Source organism: Phalangium opilio, unplaced genomic scaffold (genome assembly GCF_054372755.1).
Source record: "Phalangium opilio isolate 3A_F unplaced genomic scaffold, DU_Popi_V2 ptg000003l_1, whole genome shotgun sequence".
NCBI lineage: Eukaryota > Metazoa > Arthropoda > Arachnida > Opiliones > Phalangiidae > Phalangium > Phalangium opilio.
In genome coordinates, this window is record NW_028324145.1 from 8,061,358 (window position 1) to 8,075,214 (window position 13,857).

Sequence of the window (13,857 nt, forward strand, 5' to 3'; positions counted from 1 at the left end):
TTTTTTGACAACGGTTTTACAGACTATTTTTAATTTATACACGACTCTATATTCGTTTTTTATAACTGTTTTACACACGAATCCTTTTTAATTACAGACAGAATGAATTTTTATTCTATCCCACATAATTAAATCACAATCAATTTTAGGTAGTAATAATAAAAAAGGGGGTTAAGTTGCGAAAAAGTTACAGATTTAAACAAGAAACAAATAAATAATCCGGGTAAAATTTGAATGAATGCATGTCACGAAACAAAACAGGTAATTGCAAATTAAGTTGGATTTGTTTTCGAGTAAATACAGTAAATAATATAAACGAGGTATTTTAAATACTACGTTCAGGGACGTATTTTCAGGAATATAAAAAATAATAAAACTAAGATTTTTTAATAACCGCGTATGTGGAGGGACGAAAGGTGTTTTTTCTAAATATAAGTACAAAACATAAAACTTGGGCTTTTTGGTATAAAAGTTCGTTAATTTATAAAATAAAAATACAACAACAAATACAAACTCTTTAAAAACAAATGGTAAAAGGGAGCAAACTAAATACTACTATAGCCTTTTTATAAGTGCCAAAAATGCACTTTATTTTTGTCTCTGAAATAAGCATTTTGGCGTTTTTCATAAAAGATATCTCCCCGTATGCAAATCTCACACCAGATATAAAATAAAAATATTTTCGCTGCACTACCTCTTCGTAACAATTACAAAAAAAAAAATATCTATAAAAGTGGTCGCCTTTTCGTTAAACAACAAACAGAAACTTTGCAAAAACCAAAACTCGTCGCAATATACTTATATAAATATTTAAACTCATTTGAATAAGAAACAAAAAACAACAAACAAACAAACAAAAAAACACCCAAACAAAATGTAAACATCATTTTGTAACAAACATGGCTGCCTTCTCTTTCCATGCTTTTTTTCTTATGACTACTCTATGGCCGGTGTAAAACATTATTTTGGATTGTCCAATAAATGTTGATCTAAAAAAAAATATAGTCATAAAACTATATACCTACGGTACAGTAGCTGTGATAAAGGTTTGTCATGACTCATGAGTTTTGATCTTTTGCAGGTTCAAATTTACCGCCATTTTACGGCGTCGCCAATGCGTGACGCTGATTGGCTGTTGTAAGCGCTTCGTATTCCCGCGACTTTTCAAAGTGTTAATCGTTGAATTTGGGGTTAGTGACGGTCGGTTTTCCTTCCCATTTTTCATAATTACCTTTAAAAAAAACTAGATTATGGATAATCAACTCGATGTTCCGACTAATTATATTAATCCAGAGTTCATGCAAACTCTAGTATCTAAAAAGAAAACGTTGGCGGAATGTGAGATGAATTTTGTTAAGCCTAAATTTGAACCCTTATTCGTTAAGCCTACTTTTAAAATTAGGGACAATGTGACTTTTTCATAATATAATTTTATTGTTTCAGTGGAAAATAATATTCGAGAGTTAAAACAGAAGCAAACAGAATATGCGCAGGAATTAAAGAGCTTGCAAAGACAATTCTTCTTCAGTGTATTTATTTAGATAACCCAAGCATTAGGCATATGTTAAGATATATTTAAAATTATAGACGGGTTCTTTGGCAAATTACGAGTTTAAATTTAGCATTGGTGACAAAAAGATTGAAGTTCTGAAAGAGAAAAAAACCCAATTAGACTCCAAAATTGAAGAATTGCGGAAAAAACTGGTTAATTATATGCAAATAACTATTCCTTCTGCATAATTAACCAGATTTTCTTAGGAAACTAAAGAGGAACATCTTCGAAGCCATAGAGATTTATTTTCAACCAATATCTTTCGAATGTGTGAAGAAACTTTTAAAGGAAATCGCAATGACCACCATGCTTTAAAGCGCGATTTAGAACAGGAAATTAAACAATATTCTCTGGAACTGGAACAGTTGGATAAAGGTGCGATAAAAAGGAACCCATTTAGGCCTAGATTAAAACGCAATTTCCATTAGAAATTGTGCAATTGACTCAAGACATCGAAGGAAAACATCAAAGTGAAGGGCAAGAAATGGAGCCAAGTGAAATGGACCAACTAAAATCTAAAACAGAAGGTAAATCGTCAGCCTTATTGAAAACGTGACGTCACCCTCGTTTTGAACGACTTGTACCAGAAGTAAATACTTCTGCTTGTACTCTATAGCTTTGTCCAAAGAACTATCCAAGCAAAATAAAAAATTGCATCTAAGTCACAAAATGAAGGAATACTTGACCCAAGCTCCTGTGAAGGACCCGGAATTTCTCAGGTATGACCTTTGGAATTGGAACCTTCGAACAATACATCATTTAAATCTCTGTACTTTATACTGTAGATTGAAGGCTGAACTTGAAGCCGCGAAGTGTAACATGGTAAATCCAACCTAGCCCTGCTTTAAATCTACTATTAATTTTATAATTTTCCAGGGAAAGGGCAGAACTTCAAATGCCCCTCAACACCCAGAAGGTTGTTTGTAAATTTGCGAAACAATTACAAAATTATTAATCCCATGCAATTACAGCAATATTTATTATACGTTATTTTCCCATAGAAATAAAGGTACAAAATCCTTTGAAAAATGTCAGGAAGAAAAGAATGAGGGTTATGCCAAATCAAAAGCGTTTAGATGATTTTTGGAACATTACAAAATAATTAATAAGTGTAGAGTCTTAGTAGTGATATACTTTTATTGAAATTTTCTTTCAGTAATTAACACTTTGATGTAAAAAAACAGCGGGTATAAAAATTTTAATCAAAAATAATTTTGGGGGTGAAAGAGACTTGACTAGAACACCCCAAAAGGTACCATTCAAAAAATAATATAATAAGTACACTTAATTGATATTAGAGTTTCTCGTAAACCCAACAAACAAACAAACGAACCCTATACGGTATTATATATTTAATCTTAAGTACCTTAATTAACTCTCTTAATATTTTTAAATGCAGAAATGTTATTGTTAGTTTAAAAAAGCCTTTACGTTATTGATTTCAACATCATTTATAAATAAGGCACTTTTTAACAGTTTTAACTCTATATAATGTTAGATTTAACTTTTATTATTATAAAATAACTATAAATCTTTATTTAATAATACATGTTTTTCTTTTAAGAAAGCGCTGGTTTTCAGATATCAAAAACTTTTAATTAAAAAAAAAAACACTTAATACTTTAAAAATATTGATCCCTTAATTTTTGTGACGAAAAATGCAGTTTTTATCTATGGTTTTCTTCTTATAACTTCGGCGTATTCCGAATCGTTAAATACAAAATGATTGGGTTTACTATCAACCCGAACATTTTGGTAAGGAGGAGAACATTCCGCCGAATCTTGACTTTCTCCATTTGGTTCTGACTTTCGACTGGAGACAGAACCTTTGTTCCTCATCTTAACCTTAGCGTAAGTATGACCAGGCTGTCCCTCTTTTGGAGATAAATTTGGACTCTTTTGAATTGAATTTTTTCTCTCTTTTTCTTTGATATTTCTCGTTATGGTGACGCATTCGTATCCTGGATCATTTGAGTCAGATTCGTAGGCGTCATCAACCTCTCTTCCCAAAGTTTTCCAAGCTTCGGCTCTCTCTTCGGGTAAATCATAGACGAATTCTACTCCAGCAACCGAAATGGATGACTTTTTCCGGCCTGACATTGACCCTGGATCTTCGTAAGTGTGATCGTAATCCAGAGAGGAGTCACTCATGGTTGGTTTGGGTTGTTTACGAGGTGGTTTGACTGCGGGTGGGGGTGGTTTTGTCTTGGGTAAGGTAAAATCGTGGGAATTTATCTTTTCGCGGGGTTTTGGGGAAGTTGATTTCTTTGGTGAGGTGCCACCAGTGTTTCCTGGAAAGAAGGCTTTTTTATCTTCACTTGGACTTTGATTCGAGACTAAATCATTCTCGTTGCGCGAAGACTTGAGTAGATTGACGTGTGACGCGGTGCTTTGGAATATCGCGGCTCCATCCTTGGTCTCAAATATGAACAAACCCTCCCCACTCATGCTTTTTCTTCCAGCCTCGAATGAAAATGTATCGTGGCTGTAACCGTATCTTCTTATGTGACGATAAGCCCATGTCAACTTGACTGAGCTTATTTGGGTTGGAACTCCGATCTCCGTCAATGTGATTCCAACAGCAGTAACCAAAAGATTATAGGTGGAATTCAATTTTAGGTTTTTCTTGGCTTCACAATCCCCTACTTTAACTACGTAAACCTCAGCTGAAAAAAACATGAATTAGGCTTAGCACGGTTAGGCCTATCTGCTCAATAGCTTTTTTTATGTGACTTACGAGCATCTACAGAGCTGTATATCAGATTTTCCTCGTTAATTATACTGGAAGATGAAGACAAGTTCGATTCTGTGGAATTAAAGCTAGCGGGGAGTGATTTAAGAGTATTGGAAACGCTTCCAAATGCCACACTTCGGAATGCTGACACCCAGTCATTCATATCCTGATGAGTTTCGGCGGAAAATATATAAGTCTGATTTTTTGTCACCACTTCAAACAAATTATTCTGATGCTTTTGCACGACTGTCGTTACTTTGACACAGTCTGTCAAAGGAACTATTTTATTTGACGATTTTCTGTAAAAATTTTCTTCGCTATCAAATACTTCCAAACGTTGTACGCCATCTTCGCTAGCTTCGTACAAAGCGTAGAACTTTTTGGGCCATGATTTCTAACAAAAAATTAGGAAAATGGGGAAACAATTAAAAATAGTGCAAGCGAACAGGTGGAAGTGGACTATTGGACACAAGGGCAACAATCCCCCTGGGCCCGGACGGGGTAGCTAACTGCATGCTACAAGTGGTATTTGAATAAAAAAACAAGAAGATTACTTTTGCTTTTAGAAACCCTTGTGGAGGAATTTGCAAATAACCGATTTTGAAAGGTTCGCTAGTTTTAATTATTTCCATTATTAACTTGTTTAATTTTTATTATTCTTATTCATAATTATAATGAAACACGTATTTATTTCTTCACCTCCTAACAACACCCATGAATGATGAAACGCAGCGCTATATATGACGGAAGTGGGTGTGATTCTATTCTATTCATTTCCTTATCCCTGCAGGGGGTACAAGTTGAATTGATAAAGATAAGAGGGGCGGGATTTACCAAGGAACAACATTCTTCTCTCCCCCCCCCATAATCAAACAACACCCTAAAGCGATTGGCGCGATTTATTCAAAAAAGTTCAAAGGTTCACTATCCCAGGGCTTCAAAATACCTATAATTCCGAGATGGTCCTATAAAAACCTATAATTCGTAAATTTATCCTATAAAAACCTATATTTTTGAAATGTTTGTTAAGAAAAAACACTGCAAGGGTTGCTACAAGTTGGGAAAACTTTAATAATATTGTTTCTAAACTCATATATTAGACTCGACAGCTATTTTTAATCATTAAAAATCATAATTTACCATATTTAAGAAACAAAAACATTTAAAATTATATTTTTCTGATTTTAAAACATTCGAAATTACCGCCTTAAAAAGAAGTTTTTGTTTTGTTATTACGCTTTAAAACTAGAGCGAGCTGTGATTGGCTAATCCTTTTCCGGTTGCTAGGCAACCGTAATTTAAAGAACGAAGTTAGGGTTAAAAATGTTCGACTTCAGCGAGAGACCATGGATGAAGGATGCGCGTGAAAAACATTCGACGCTCAACAGGATGTGCAACTCCCTATACTAAAAAGTAGACAAGTCGATACTAGCGCCGCCTGGCTACCAGCGCTGGAAACCCTCGCGGGAAAAATAAAAAATACTGGACACGAGAAAAAAACACGCGCTACCGTCAATTTTTTTTCCTTAGCGTCGTCTGCTAGAAGCAAAACAGTGGTTTTTTTTCTCGTGTCCAGTATTTTTTATTTTTCCCGCGAGGGTTTCCAGCGCTGGTAGCCAGGCGGCGCTAGTATCGACTTGTCTACTTTTTAGTATAGGGAGTTGCATATCCTGTAGAGCGTCGAATGTTTTTCACGCGCATCCTTCATCCATGGAGAGACGCTCGGCAATTTAAATCAGTTTTAATCGCAATTAATTGTTGAATTACTTAAATAATAGTTTGATAAACTGATTATGAATAGAAATAGAACAAAATTAGGTAGTTATTTTCGGATATTTACAAAAACAAATTGGAATAAAAATAATTTTTCCAATCTAACATTGCATTAAGCAATTAAAATAGCTTTTTAATTGCGATCAAATGTTGAATAGCGTAAATAACAGTTAGATTAACTAATTCTGAATATAAATTTAGCAAAATTAGGTTGTTATTTTCCGATAATTATAAATATTTTTGAATTTAAAATCTTTTTAACGGTCCCTTTAAAATTGATTATTTATTTACAGTGATGCAAATTTTGGAAAAGAAAGCTAAATATACAAAGGATGGTGGATGAAATCAACGATGGAATTAGATCTCCTACTGAACAGACCCAACTTGTTTTGCCTTTGGATCAACTCAGGAGTCGGAAAAAAAGGAACAGCAAATTAACTCAATGCGCCCCAACAAGCCTTGCGTCCAGGGACCGTACCCCTCCCTCCCCCTTAATCCGGCCCTGGATCAACTAGGGACAATTTGGAGTCATCTGTTCAACATTACATCATGGTAAAACCAAGTACCTCTCTCAAGTAACCATTTTGGAGAGGGAGGGCAGTGCTTCATTTTAGGTAAACAGTTGGGCACTGATAGGAATCTGGATCGATTGAAAGGTCATTTATTAACCTTGTATGGCCATGATTTTAAAGTTTTGCTCTTTGTTGCATTCGTTCCAACATGAGCGGCTATATGTGCGCCTGTTTTAACTGAATCAATTTCCCCTTTTTTCCAAGCGCCCCCCCCCCCCCCGATGGCCAGCCTTAAGTTCTCAGCTGTCATATCGTAGTCCCCCCCCCCCTGAATGCTCACTGCCTAGGGACCCAGCGGGTGTTATTGATACGACACTGTTCCCCATGTTTCGGAGATAACGTACTATTCTTCTATCTTGAAGAATTTAATATGAGGAATTGTGTCTCTTTAACGAAATTAGGTTCATTTTAAAGATCAATTTAATTAGATTAATTAATGGCAATTTAAAAATATTTTCCATACAGTGTTGGATCACCCACTAGGAACCAATGAGATAGAATATATATATAAACCTAGAGTCACAACGTGGGATCTCGAGATCGACGATTCGCGATACACTTTTTGTCGAGCATGAATCTTTATCAAATACGGGTGGCGCCACCTATTAATCACTCGAAGAACTTTTTTATTACCGTCTGCTGTCAAAATAGTTTTTTAAACGTGTTAAATAAAATAAGCAAGTTAAATACTAAAAACTCTAGTCCTTTTTAATCTAATAAATAGATGAAATAAAAATCCTAACGATGTTTCTGATTGAAAATAAGCGAGCAAAAGTTGTAATTAGTTCCGCTAGAGGCTCACAGGTGGCGCTGTCATGTTTTGATAAACTTGCTTGATAAAAACAATGTGTATCGCGGTAAGCCGATTTGAATTGGAACTCTATCTATCTCATTGCTAGGAACTAGTATAGGGGTCCTGGGTTCGGGTTAGTTTTAGATAGGTTCACTGGGGGTCGGGTTGCAGGAGGTGACAACAGTTGAAGTGTGACATAACCTTAATGACGTCTCTCCGTTAAGCCACTAGTAGTTAGAAGGGTCACTACAATTTTTCATTGATTTCATTGGCTATAATTAGTTAAACATTTATCCAAAAACAATTTTTGGAGCCCTGACTAAAAATAGTAGGTGGTAAATTTGCTACGTTGCACGAAAAACTATATAGAATGTTGCTACAAGAAGTGAGAGAAATGGAAATTACAATCTTTTTAGCTTTTCATTTTAAAATTTTTATTTAAATAATATGATTTTTATTTTATTTTACACGTATTACACGTATATACATTATTCCTATAAATTCCTCGCTTCAAAAATAAAAAAATTAGGTAAAATAGAATTATTTTACCGATTTTAGAATTGGCGCGAAATGGAAAATCTTCAAAATTGAAAAGTCATCTCATAGAATAATGCATAGTTATAAAATGGAAAGTTAGTGTGAAAGAGTCAAACATATCTTCGTGTGGGAAAGATGTCTAGTTCTTACTAAAGGAAGAAAAAGTAATCATTAATTGATCTTTATCATGTGAACTCTCTTTCCCGGTAGTCTGTATTGCTGTCAGAATTTAAATTCGATATACGGTAGAAACTTTGCTACTGTAGAACCTTCCACTCTAGGCTAGTCTTTAGTCTATGTAGTTCCTCCTCTCCTCTCCTCTCTCTCTCTCTTCCCTCGGCGGCCAGTTTGATCGCCGCTTTCGATGAGTGAAGCCGTAAATCAATGTTTTAATTTTTTAAATTGATTTAAAGTTAATTAAAATGGATTTAAGTCGCGAAATATTTTTTGGAAAGTGTGCTAATATGATTGCGATAAGAAATCGAAAACTTTTACGAACAAATAGTTATTTGAAGTATTATTTTTTGGAATGTGAATTTTTTGGCGATGAACTCCATCGCTAAGCCTCGGCCACTTGACGGGATGTTTGAATTAGGCCCTAGTTAGGGTTAGCACCTTAGTAACAAGAAGATGGAAAAACTTCATACGTCTCCATGGTAACGAGTTTGAATTAGGGTTAGGGTTTCTTTGAATATTTTCTTATTATGGTTTAGCATTTTGATAAAAATTTTGAATAAGGCTTAGCATTTTGATAAAAATTTTGAATAAGGCTTAGCATTTTGATAAATATTTTGAATAAGGCTTAGTATTTTGATAAATATTTTGAATTAGGCTTAGTATTTTGATAAATATTTTGAATAAGGCTTAGTATTTTGATAAATATTTTGAATAAGGCTTAGTATTTTGATAAATATTTTGAATAAGGCTTAGTATTTTGATAAATATTTTGAATAAGGCTTAGTATTTTGATAAATATTTTGAATAAGGCTTAGTATTTTGATAAATATTTTGAATAAGGCTTAGTATTTTGATAAATATTTTGAATAAGGCTTAGTATTTTGATAAATATTTTGAATAAGGCTGGGACGCCTGTCTTTTCAGAGGTGTAAAGATGGACGTTCTGGTCCGGTTAGGCAAATGTTTAACACATTCCTACTGTTCAATAGGCTCATGATTTTCCTATAATTTAGAACAGGCAAACTATGGCTGGGACGCCTGTCTTTTCAGAGGTGTAAAGATGGACGTTCTGGTCCGGTTAGGCAAATGTTTAACACATTCCTACTGTTCAATAGGCTCATGATTTTCCTATAATTTAGAACAGGCAAACTATGGCTGGGACGCCTGTCTTTTCAGAGGTGTAAAGATGGACGTTCTGGTCCTGTTAGGCAAATGTTTAACGCATTCCTACTGTTCGATAAGCTCATGATTTTCCTATTATATAGAACAGGCAAACTATGGCTGGGACGCCTGTCTTTTCAGAGGTGTAAAGATGGACGTTCTGGTCCGGTTAGGCAAATGTTTAGCCCATTCCTACTGTTCAATAGGCTCATGATTTTCCTATAATTTAGAAAGGCAAACTATGGCTGGGACGCCTGTCTTTTCAGAGGCGTAAAGATGGACGTTCTGGTCCTGTTAGGCAAATGTTTAACACATTCCTACTGTTTGATAAGCTCATGATTATCCTATAATACAGGACAGGCAAACTATGGCTGGGACGCCTGTCTTTTCAGAGGCGTAAAGATGGACGTTCTGGTCCTGTTAGGCAAATGTTTAGCGCATTCCTACTGTTCGATAAGCTCATGATTTTCCTATAATTTAGAACAGGCAAACTATGGCTGGGACGCCTGTCTTTTCAGAGGCGTAAAGATGGACGTTCTGGTCCTGTTAGGCAAATGTTTAACACATTCCTACTGTTTGATAAGCTCATGATTATCCTATAATACAGGACAGGCAAACTATGGCTGGGACGCCTGTCTTTTCAGAGGCGTAAAGATGGACGTTCTGGTCCTGTTAGGCAAATGTTTAGCGCATTCCTACTGTTCGATAAGCTCATGATTTTCCTATAATTTAGAACAGGCAAACTATGGCTGGGACGCCTGTCTTTTCAGAGGCGTAAAGATGGACGTTCTGGTCCGGTTAGGCAAATGTTTAACGCATTCCTACTGTTTGATAAGCTCATGATTATCCTATAATACAGGACAGGCAAACTATGGCTGGGACGCCTGTCTTTTCAGAGGTGTAAAGATGGACGTTCTGGTCCGGTTAGGAAATTTTTTAACACATTCCTACTGTTTGATAAGCTCATGATTATCCTATAATTTAGAACAGGCAAACTATGGCTGGGACGCCTGTCTTTTCAGAGGTGTAAAGATGGACGTTCTGGTTCGGTTAGGAAAATGTTTAACACATTCCTACTGTTCGATAAGCTCATGATTTTCCTATAATATAGAACAGGCAAACTATGGCTGGGACGCCTGTCTTTTCAGAGGTGTAAAGATGGACGTTCTGGTCAGGTTGGGTAATTACTTACGCAAGTTAAGGGTGTTTAGACATAAAACCAGGATAGGAAAAATTAATTCACTATGATTTTTTTCTTTAATTTTTTTTTGTTTTCAATTTTGAAATTGGGTGTGATTTTTGGTACTAGTGCGGCGTCTGTTGTGAACTTGTGATTAGGCCTATTTTCCTTAAATCTTGGTTTCAATAGGCCTATTTAGAGCAACATGAGGCTTTGCCACTTTTAGCACGAGATATCAGTCAAGTTAAGGATTTTTTTTAAATTGTTATAATGGATCATTAAATTCTTGTAACTGAGCCCCAGCAGTGCCAGAGGCCCGTTTACCCAGGATTCCTTTAGATTTTAATATTTTTGGAGAGGGGGGGGGGGAACCCGGGGAGCTTTAATTTAAATTTCGCAAGCTTTAGACAGATTATAAGCAGGTGTCAACCAGTCAGGTCAAAAGTCATTTGTGAAGGAAATCTTGGACAAACAAACCACAAGAAAACTTCATAACTTGATACTTTATTCTCAACTAATTTACATAAACATGTCATAAATGTAAGAGAATTTCGTCATTTTGTTTTAAAATTGGATATATATATATATAATATATTCTAATTTATTTTTTTTTCTTCTTTTATATGGCAATGTACAGGATTATATTGGATTAAAAAATGGTTGGTGTGTATGTGTGAAAGAAACTTGACAGGCTATGAGGAAAAAAGAACTATCTTCCGATATAATACGATGAACAGGAATAATAATTGACGTTTGTGAACTTGAGTAGGTTCAGCGTTCGATCCACCGCCACGTACATGTAACACGGATCAAAAATAACTGAGTAAACTGGACTGTTTCCTCTACTAACGTAAAACATCTGTAAGAAATTAATTTTTTTTTATTTGAGTGGGGGTCGGGGTTAAAAAGTTGTTCAATTACTTGTATTGATGAGGAATATCTCTTATCCCATAACCGAACTAAACCATGCCTCGCTGTCCCACTAACAAAGCTATAAGCTCCATCGGAAGCTAAACAATAGATTGCAGAATCATGGGGGTCTTCCCATTCTTGGATACTAAAGAAAAGTTAAATGACTTGGTTTAAATATAGGGTAAAATTTAATTTAATTAACGAGTAAAATAATTAAATACCATTGTGGGCCAGTTCGAGTATCCCAAAGTCTAATACAAGTATCATAACCTCCTGTTAAGATTTCATGGGGTGATTCGGGATAAACGTGTAAGACCCCAGCACCATTTCTATGACTAGTACCCAGATTACAAATTTTTGTGCTCCTATATTTAAATTAGTTAATTAATTATTTATTCTCCTATTTAGTTTGAGAATTATTATAATTTATTGTTTTATTTTTTTTACGTTTCTAAATCAAACATTTGTAAAGGAGGAATGCCTTGATGACCGGCTGAACCACTGATTAAGGTTCTGGAAATATAATAGCTTGGTCAAATCTAAGTTTTTTTTTTAAGATTTAATTTTTAGGGGTAATTATATACCTTCCACATGGGGTAATTGCCACAGCCCAAACTCTGTCAGAAACTGATAATGTGTACTGGCAATTAGCTAAGCCATTTTGCAAGGTCCATACCTTTTATTTTTTTTTTATAAATTAATATTAAAGAAACAGTATTGCTATCTAAACAGGACAGGGTTCATACAACTTTTGGAAAACAAATTTCCCTGATATTTCCAGGTTTTCCCCCTATATGGAGTATCCTATGGAGCAAATGTTAACGAAGGAGGGGGGACATCCCCGTATCTCTAATATAACCAGAGTTATGAGCCTCCAAAGTTCAGTGTAATGCTATTCCTATGGAGGGGGGTACGTTCAAGAACATTTTCCTTAATTACTAGGCCCCTGTTTGACGCAAATTTCCCTGAATTTTACTAAAAATTCGAAATTTCCCTGAGGTTTTTGTCAACTATTTATTTCCCTGAATTTTCCCTGAGGTTCTTGTCAACTATTTATTTCCCTGAATTTTCCCTGAGGTTCTTGTCAACTATTTATTTCCCTGAATTTTCCCTGAGGTTCTTGTCAACTATTTATTTCCCTGAATTTTACTAAAAATTCAAAATTTCCCTGAGGTTTTTGTCAACTATTTATTTCCCTGAATTTTCCCTGAGGTTCTTGTCAACTATTTATTTCCCTGAATTTTCCCTGAGGTTCTTGTCAACTATTTATTTCCCTGAATTTTCCCTGAGGTTCTTGTCAACTATTTATTTCCCTGAATTTTACTAAAAATTCAAAATTTCCCTGAGGTTTTTGTCAACTATTTATTTCCCTGATTTTTCCCTGAGGTTCTTGTCAACTATTTATTTCCCTGATTATTCCAGGGAAAATTTTCCCTGTTTTCCAGGTTTGTATGAACCCTGATTAAATAGGGCATATTACGTTAATAGATTTATCTTTTGATCCTGAAACAATAACATTCTGTCTGAAATCAACACTATTAACGTCACTGCTATGACATCTCCTCTTGCAAAACATGAATTTCCCCGAGTTTTCTTCCCAACCACAAATGGTTCCATCCCTTCCTCCACTAACCACGTAGCCATCTCTTCGGGTAAATCTAACGCAATCATCCACGTGGCCTCTCAAAACATAAACTGGGGTTTTTGATATCGAGCCATTGGGTCTTCTTGTAAAGCAAAGAATGACGTTTCCTTTGCTATACCATAAACGGCGACTAGAGAGTTGCAACCAGGGCATATAGCTGAGGTCAAACAAGATATAATAATATGTTAGGGATTTATTTGAATTAATTATTCTTGAACCTTTTGAGGTATTATTACGGAGTACGGTGAATTAGTAGCTCTTCATTCTCATAGAACCCTTTCTTCCAGTTGGAAGAGACCCGACATTTATCTCTTGCAGATAAGTGGCAGCAAGATCTGTTAGATTTATCATGTTGATATAATTGAGTTAGCGTGTATTTGCAATGGTTATGGTAGGGTCTTTTTTACCTGCTGCGAATCTGGTCAGATATTTGATTAGTGACGATAGCATTCTTGCTTCTCGAAATCCATACGTAATCTTGCCTGACAATTTCATTTAACAGTTTACACACAGAGCTTAGTCTCCCGAGACTCGTAGTGTCGCAGAAGCGTAAGATTTGAAAGATGACATCAGGTGGTAGGGATAATAAACCTCCTTCGGACATTTTCACGTGATAGACTCACGTGAAATAATAGTTTATTAATAAAAGAAAAGGGGAAAAAGAGAGGTGAACTTTTCGTTTTCACCTGTACTACAACTTCACTATTCATTTTAGGCCGTATGTTACGAATCTTTTAACATTTTGGTAGCCAAACGGGCCATACTTGACAATTTCGAGGTAGCCATCTTTATAAGTTGCAACTTTCGACGTCACACTGACG

General features: G+C 35.3%; 3 protein-coding genes and 2 long non-coding RNA genes across 5 annotated transcripts; 3 read left to right on the top strand and 2 right to left on the bottom strand.

Annotated features, from left to right (window-relative positions):
- Positions 1–1,431: 1,431 nt before the first annotated feature.
- LOC149717537 (uncharacterized) lies at positions 1,432–2,688 on the top strand. Its single transcript, XM_089839988.1, has 7 exons — positions 1,432–1,529; positions 1,588–1,704; positions 1,759–1,927; positions 1,981–2,079; positions 2,169–2,374; positions 2,429–2,468; positions 2,554–2,688. Exons 3-7 carry the CDS (start codon positions 1,819–1,821, stop codon positions 2,652–2,654), a joined length of 555 nt encoding a protein of 184 aa, XP_089696114.1. The 5' UTR covers positions 1,432–1,529; positions 1,588–1,704; positions 1,759–1,818; the 3' UTR covers positions 2,655–2,688.
- Dok (docking protein homolog) lies at positions 2,670–5,118 on the bottom strand. The gene is made up of 3 exons (XM_089839785.1): positions 4,841–5,118; positions 4,290–4,680; positions 2,670–4,218 (listed from the first exon to the last, which is right to left on the bottom strand). Exons 1-3 carry the CDS (start codon positions 4,916–4,918, stop codon positions 3,224–3,226), a joined length of 1,464 nt encoding a protein of 487 aa, XP_089695911.1. The 5' UTR covers positions 4,919–5,118; the 3' UTR covers positions 2,670–3,223.
- An 887-nt stretch (positions 5,119–6,005) lies between these two features.
- Positions 6,006–7,312, top strand: LOC149717539 (uncharacterized). Its single transcript, XR_016367050.1, has 3 exons — positions 6,006–6,104; positions 6,353–6,611; positions 7,097–7,312. It is a non-coding gene; the product is annotated as an uncharacterized LOC149717539 (long non-coding RNA).
- A 220-nt stretch (positions 7,313–7,532) lies between these two features.
- LOC149717540 (uncharacterized) lies at positions 7,533–11,348 on the top strand. The gene is made up of 2 exons (XR_016367034.1): positions 7,533–8,617; positions 10,887–11,348. It is a non-coding gene; the product is annotated as an uncharacterized LOC149717540 (long non-coding RNA).
- Positions 10,965–13,818, bottom strand: LOC149717541 (F-box/WD repeat-containing protein 4-like). The gene is made up of 8 exons (XM_089839856.1): positions 13,444–13,818; positions 13,273–13,371; positions 12,872–13,193; positions 11,976–12,067; positions 11,839–11,904; positions 11,613–11,756; positions 11,401–11,536; positions 10,965–11,338 (listed from the first exon to the last, which is right to left on the bottom strand). Exons 1-8 carry the CDS (start codon positions 13,638–13,640, stop codon positions 11,189–11,191), a joined length of 1,206 nt encoding a protein of 401 aa, XP_089695982.1. The 5' UTR covers positions 13,641–13,818; the 3' UTR covers positions 10,965–11,188.
- Positions 13,819–13,857: the final 39 nt, after the last annotated feature.

Coding starts and splice junctions, on each gene's coding strand:
- LOC149717537 (XM_089839988.1), top strand. CDS start 1,819: ATGTGTGAAGAAACTTTTAAAGGAAATCGCAATGACCACCATGCTTTA. Junction 1,928..1,980: donor ACTGGAACAGTTGGATAAAG/GTGCGATAAAAA, acceptor AATTTCCATTAG/AAATTGTGCAATTGACTCAA. Junction 2,080..2,168: donor ACTAAAATCTAAAACAGAAG/GTAAATCGTCAG, acceptor TGTACTCTATAG/CTTTGTCCAAAGAACTATCC.
- Dok (XM_089839785.1), bottom strand. CDS start 4,918: ATGGAAATAATTAAAACTAGCGAACCTTTCAAAATCGGTTATTTGCAA. Junction 4,681..4,840: donor AAGGGTTTCTAAAAGCAAAA/GTAATCTTCTTG, acceptor ATTTTTTGTTAG/AAATCATGGCCCAAAAAGTT. Junction 4,219..4,289: donor ATACAGCTCTGTAGATGCTC/GTAAGTCACATA, acceptor TGTTTTTTTCAG/CTGAGGTTTACGTAGTTAAA.
- LOC149717541 (XM_089839856.1), bottom strand. CDS start 13,640: ATGTCCGAAGGAGGTTTATTATCCCTACCACCTGATGTCATCTTTCAA. Junction 11,905..11,975: donor GCAATTACCCCATGTGGAAG/GTATATAATTAC, acceptor TTATATTTCCAG/AACCTTAATCAGTGGTTCAG. Junction 11,757..11,838: donor CAAATGTTTGATTTAGAAAC/GTAAAAAAAATA, acceptor ATTTAAATATAG/GAGCACAAAAATTTGTAATC.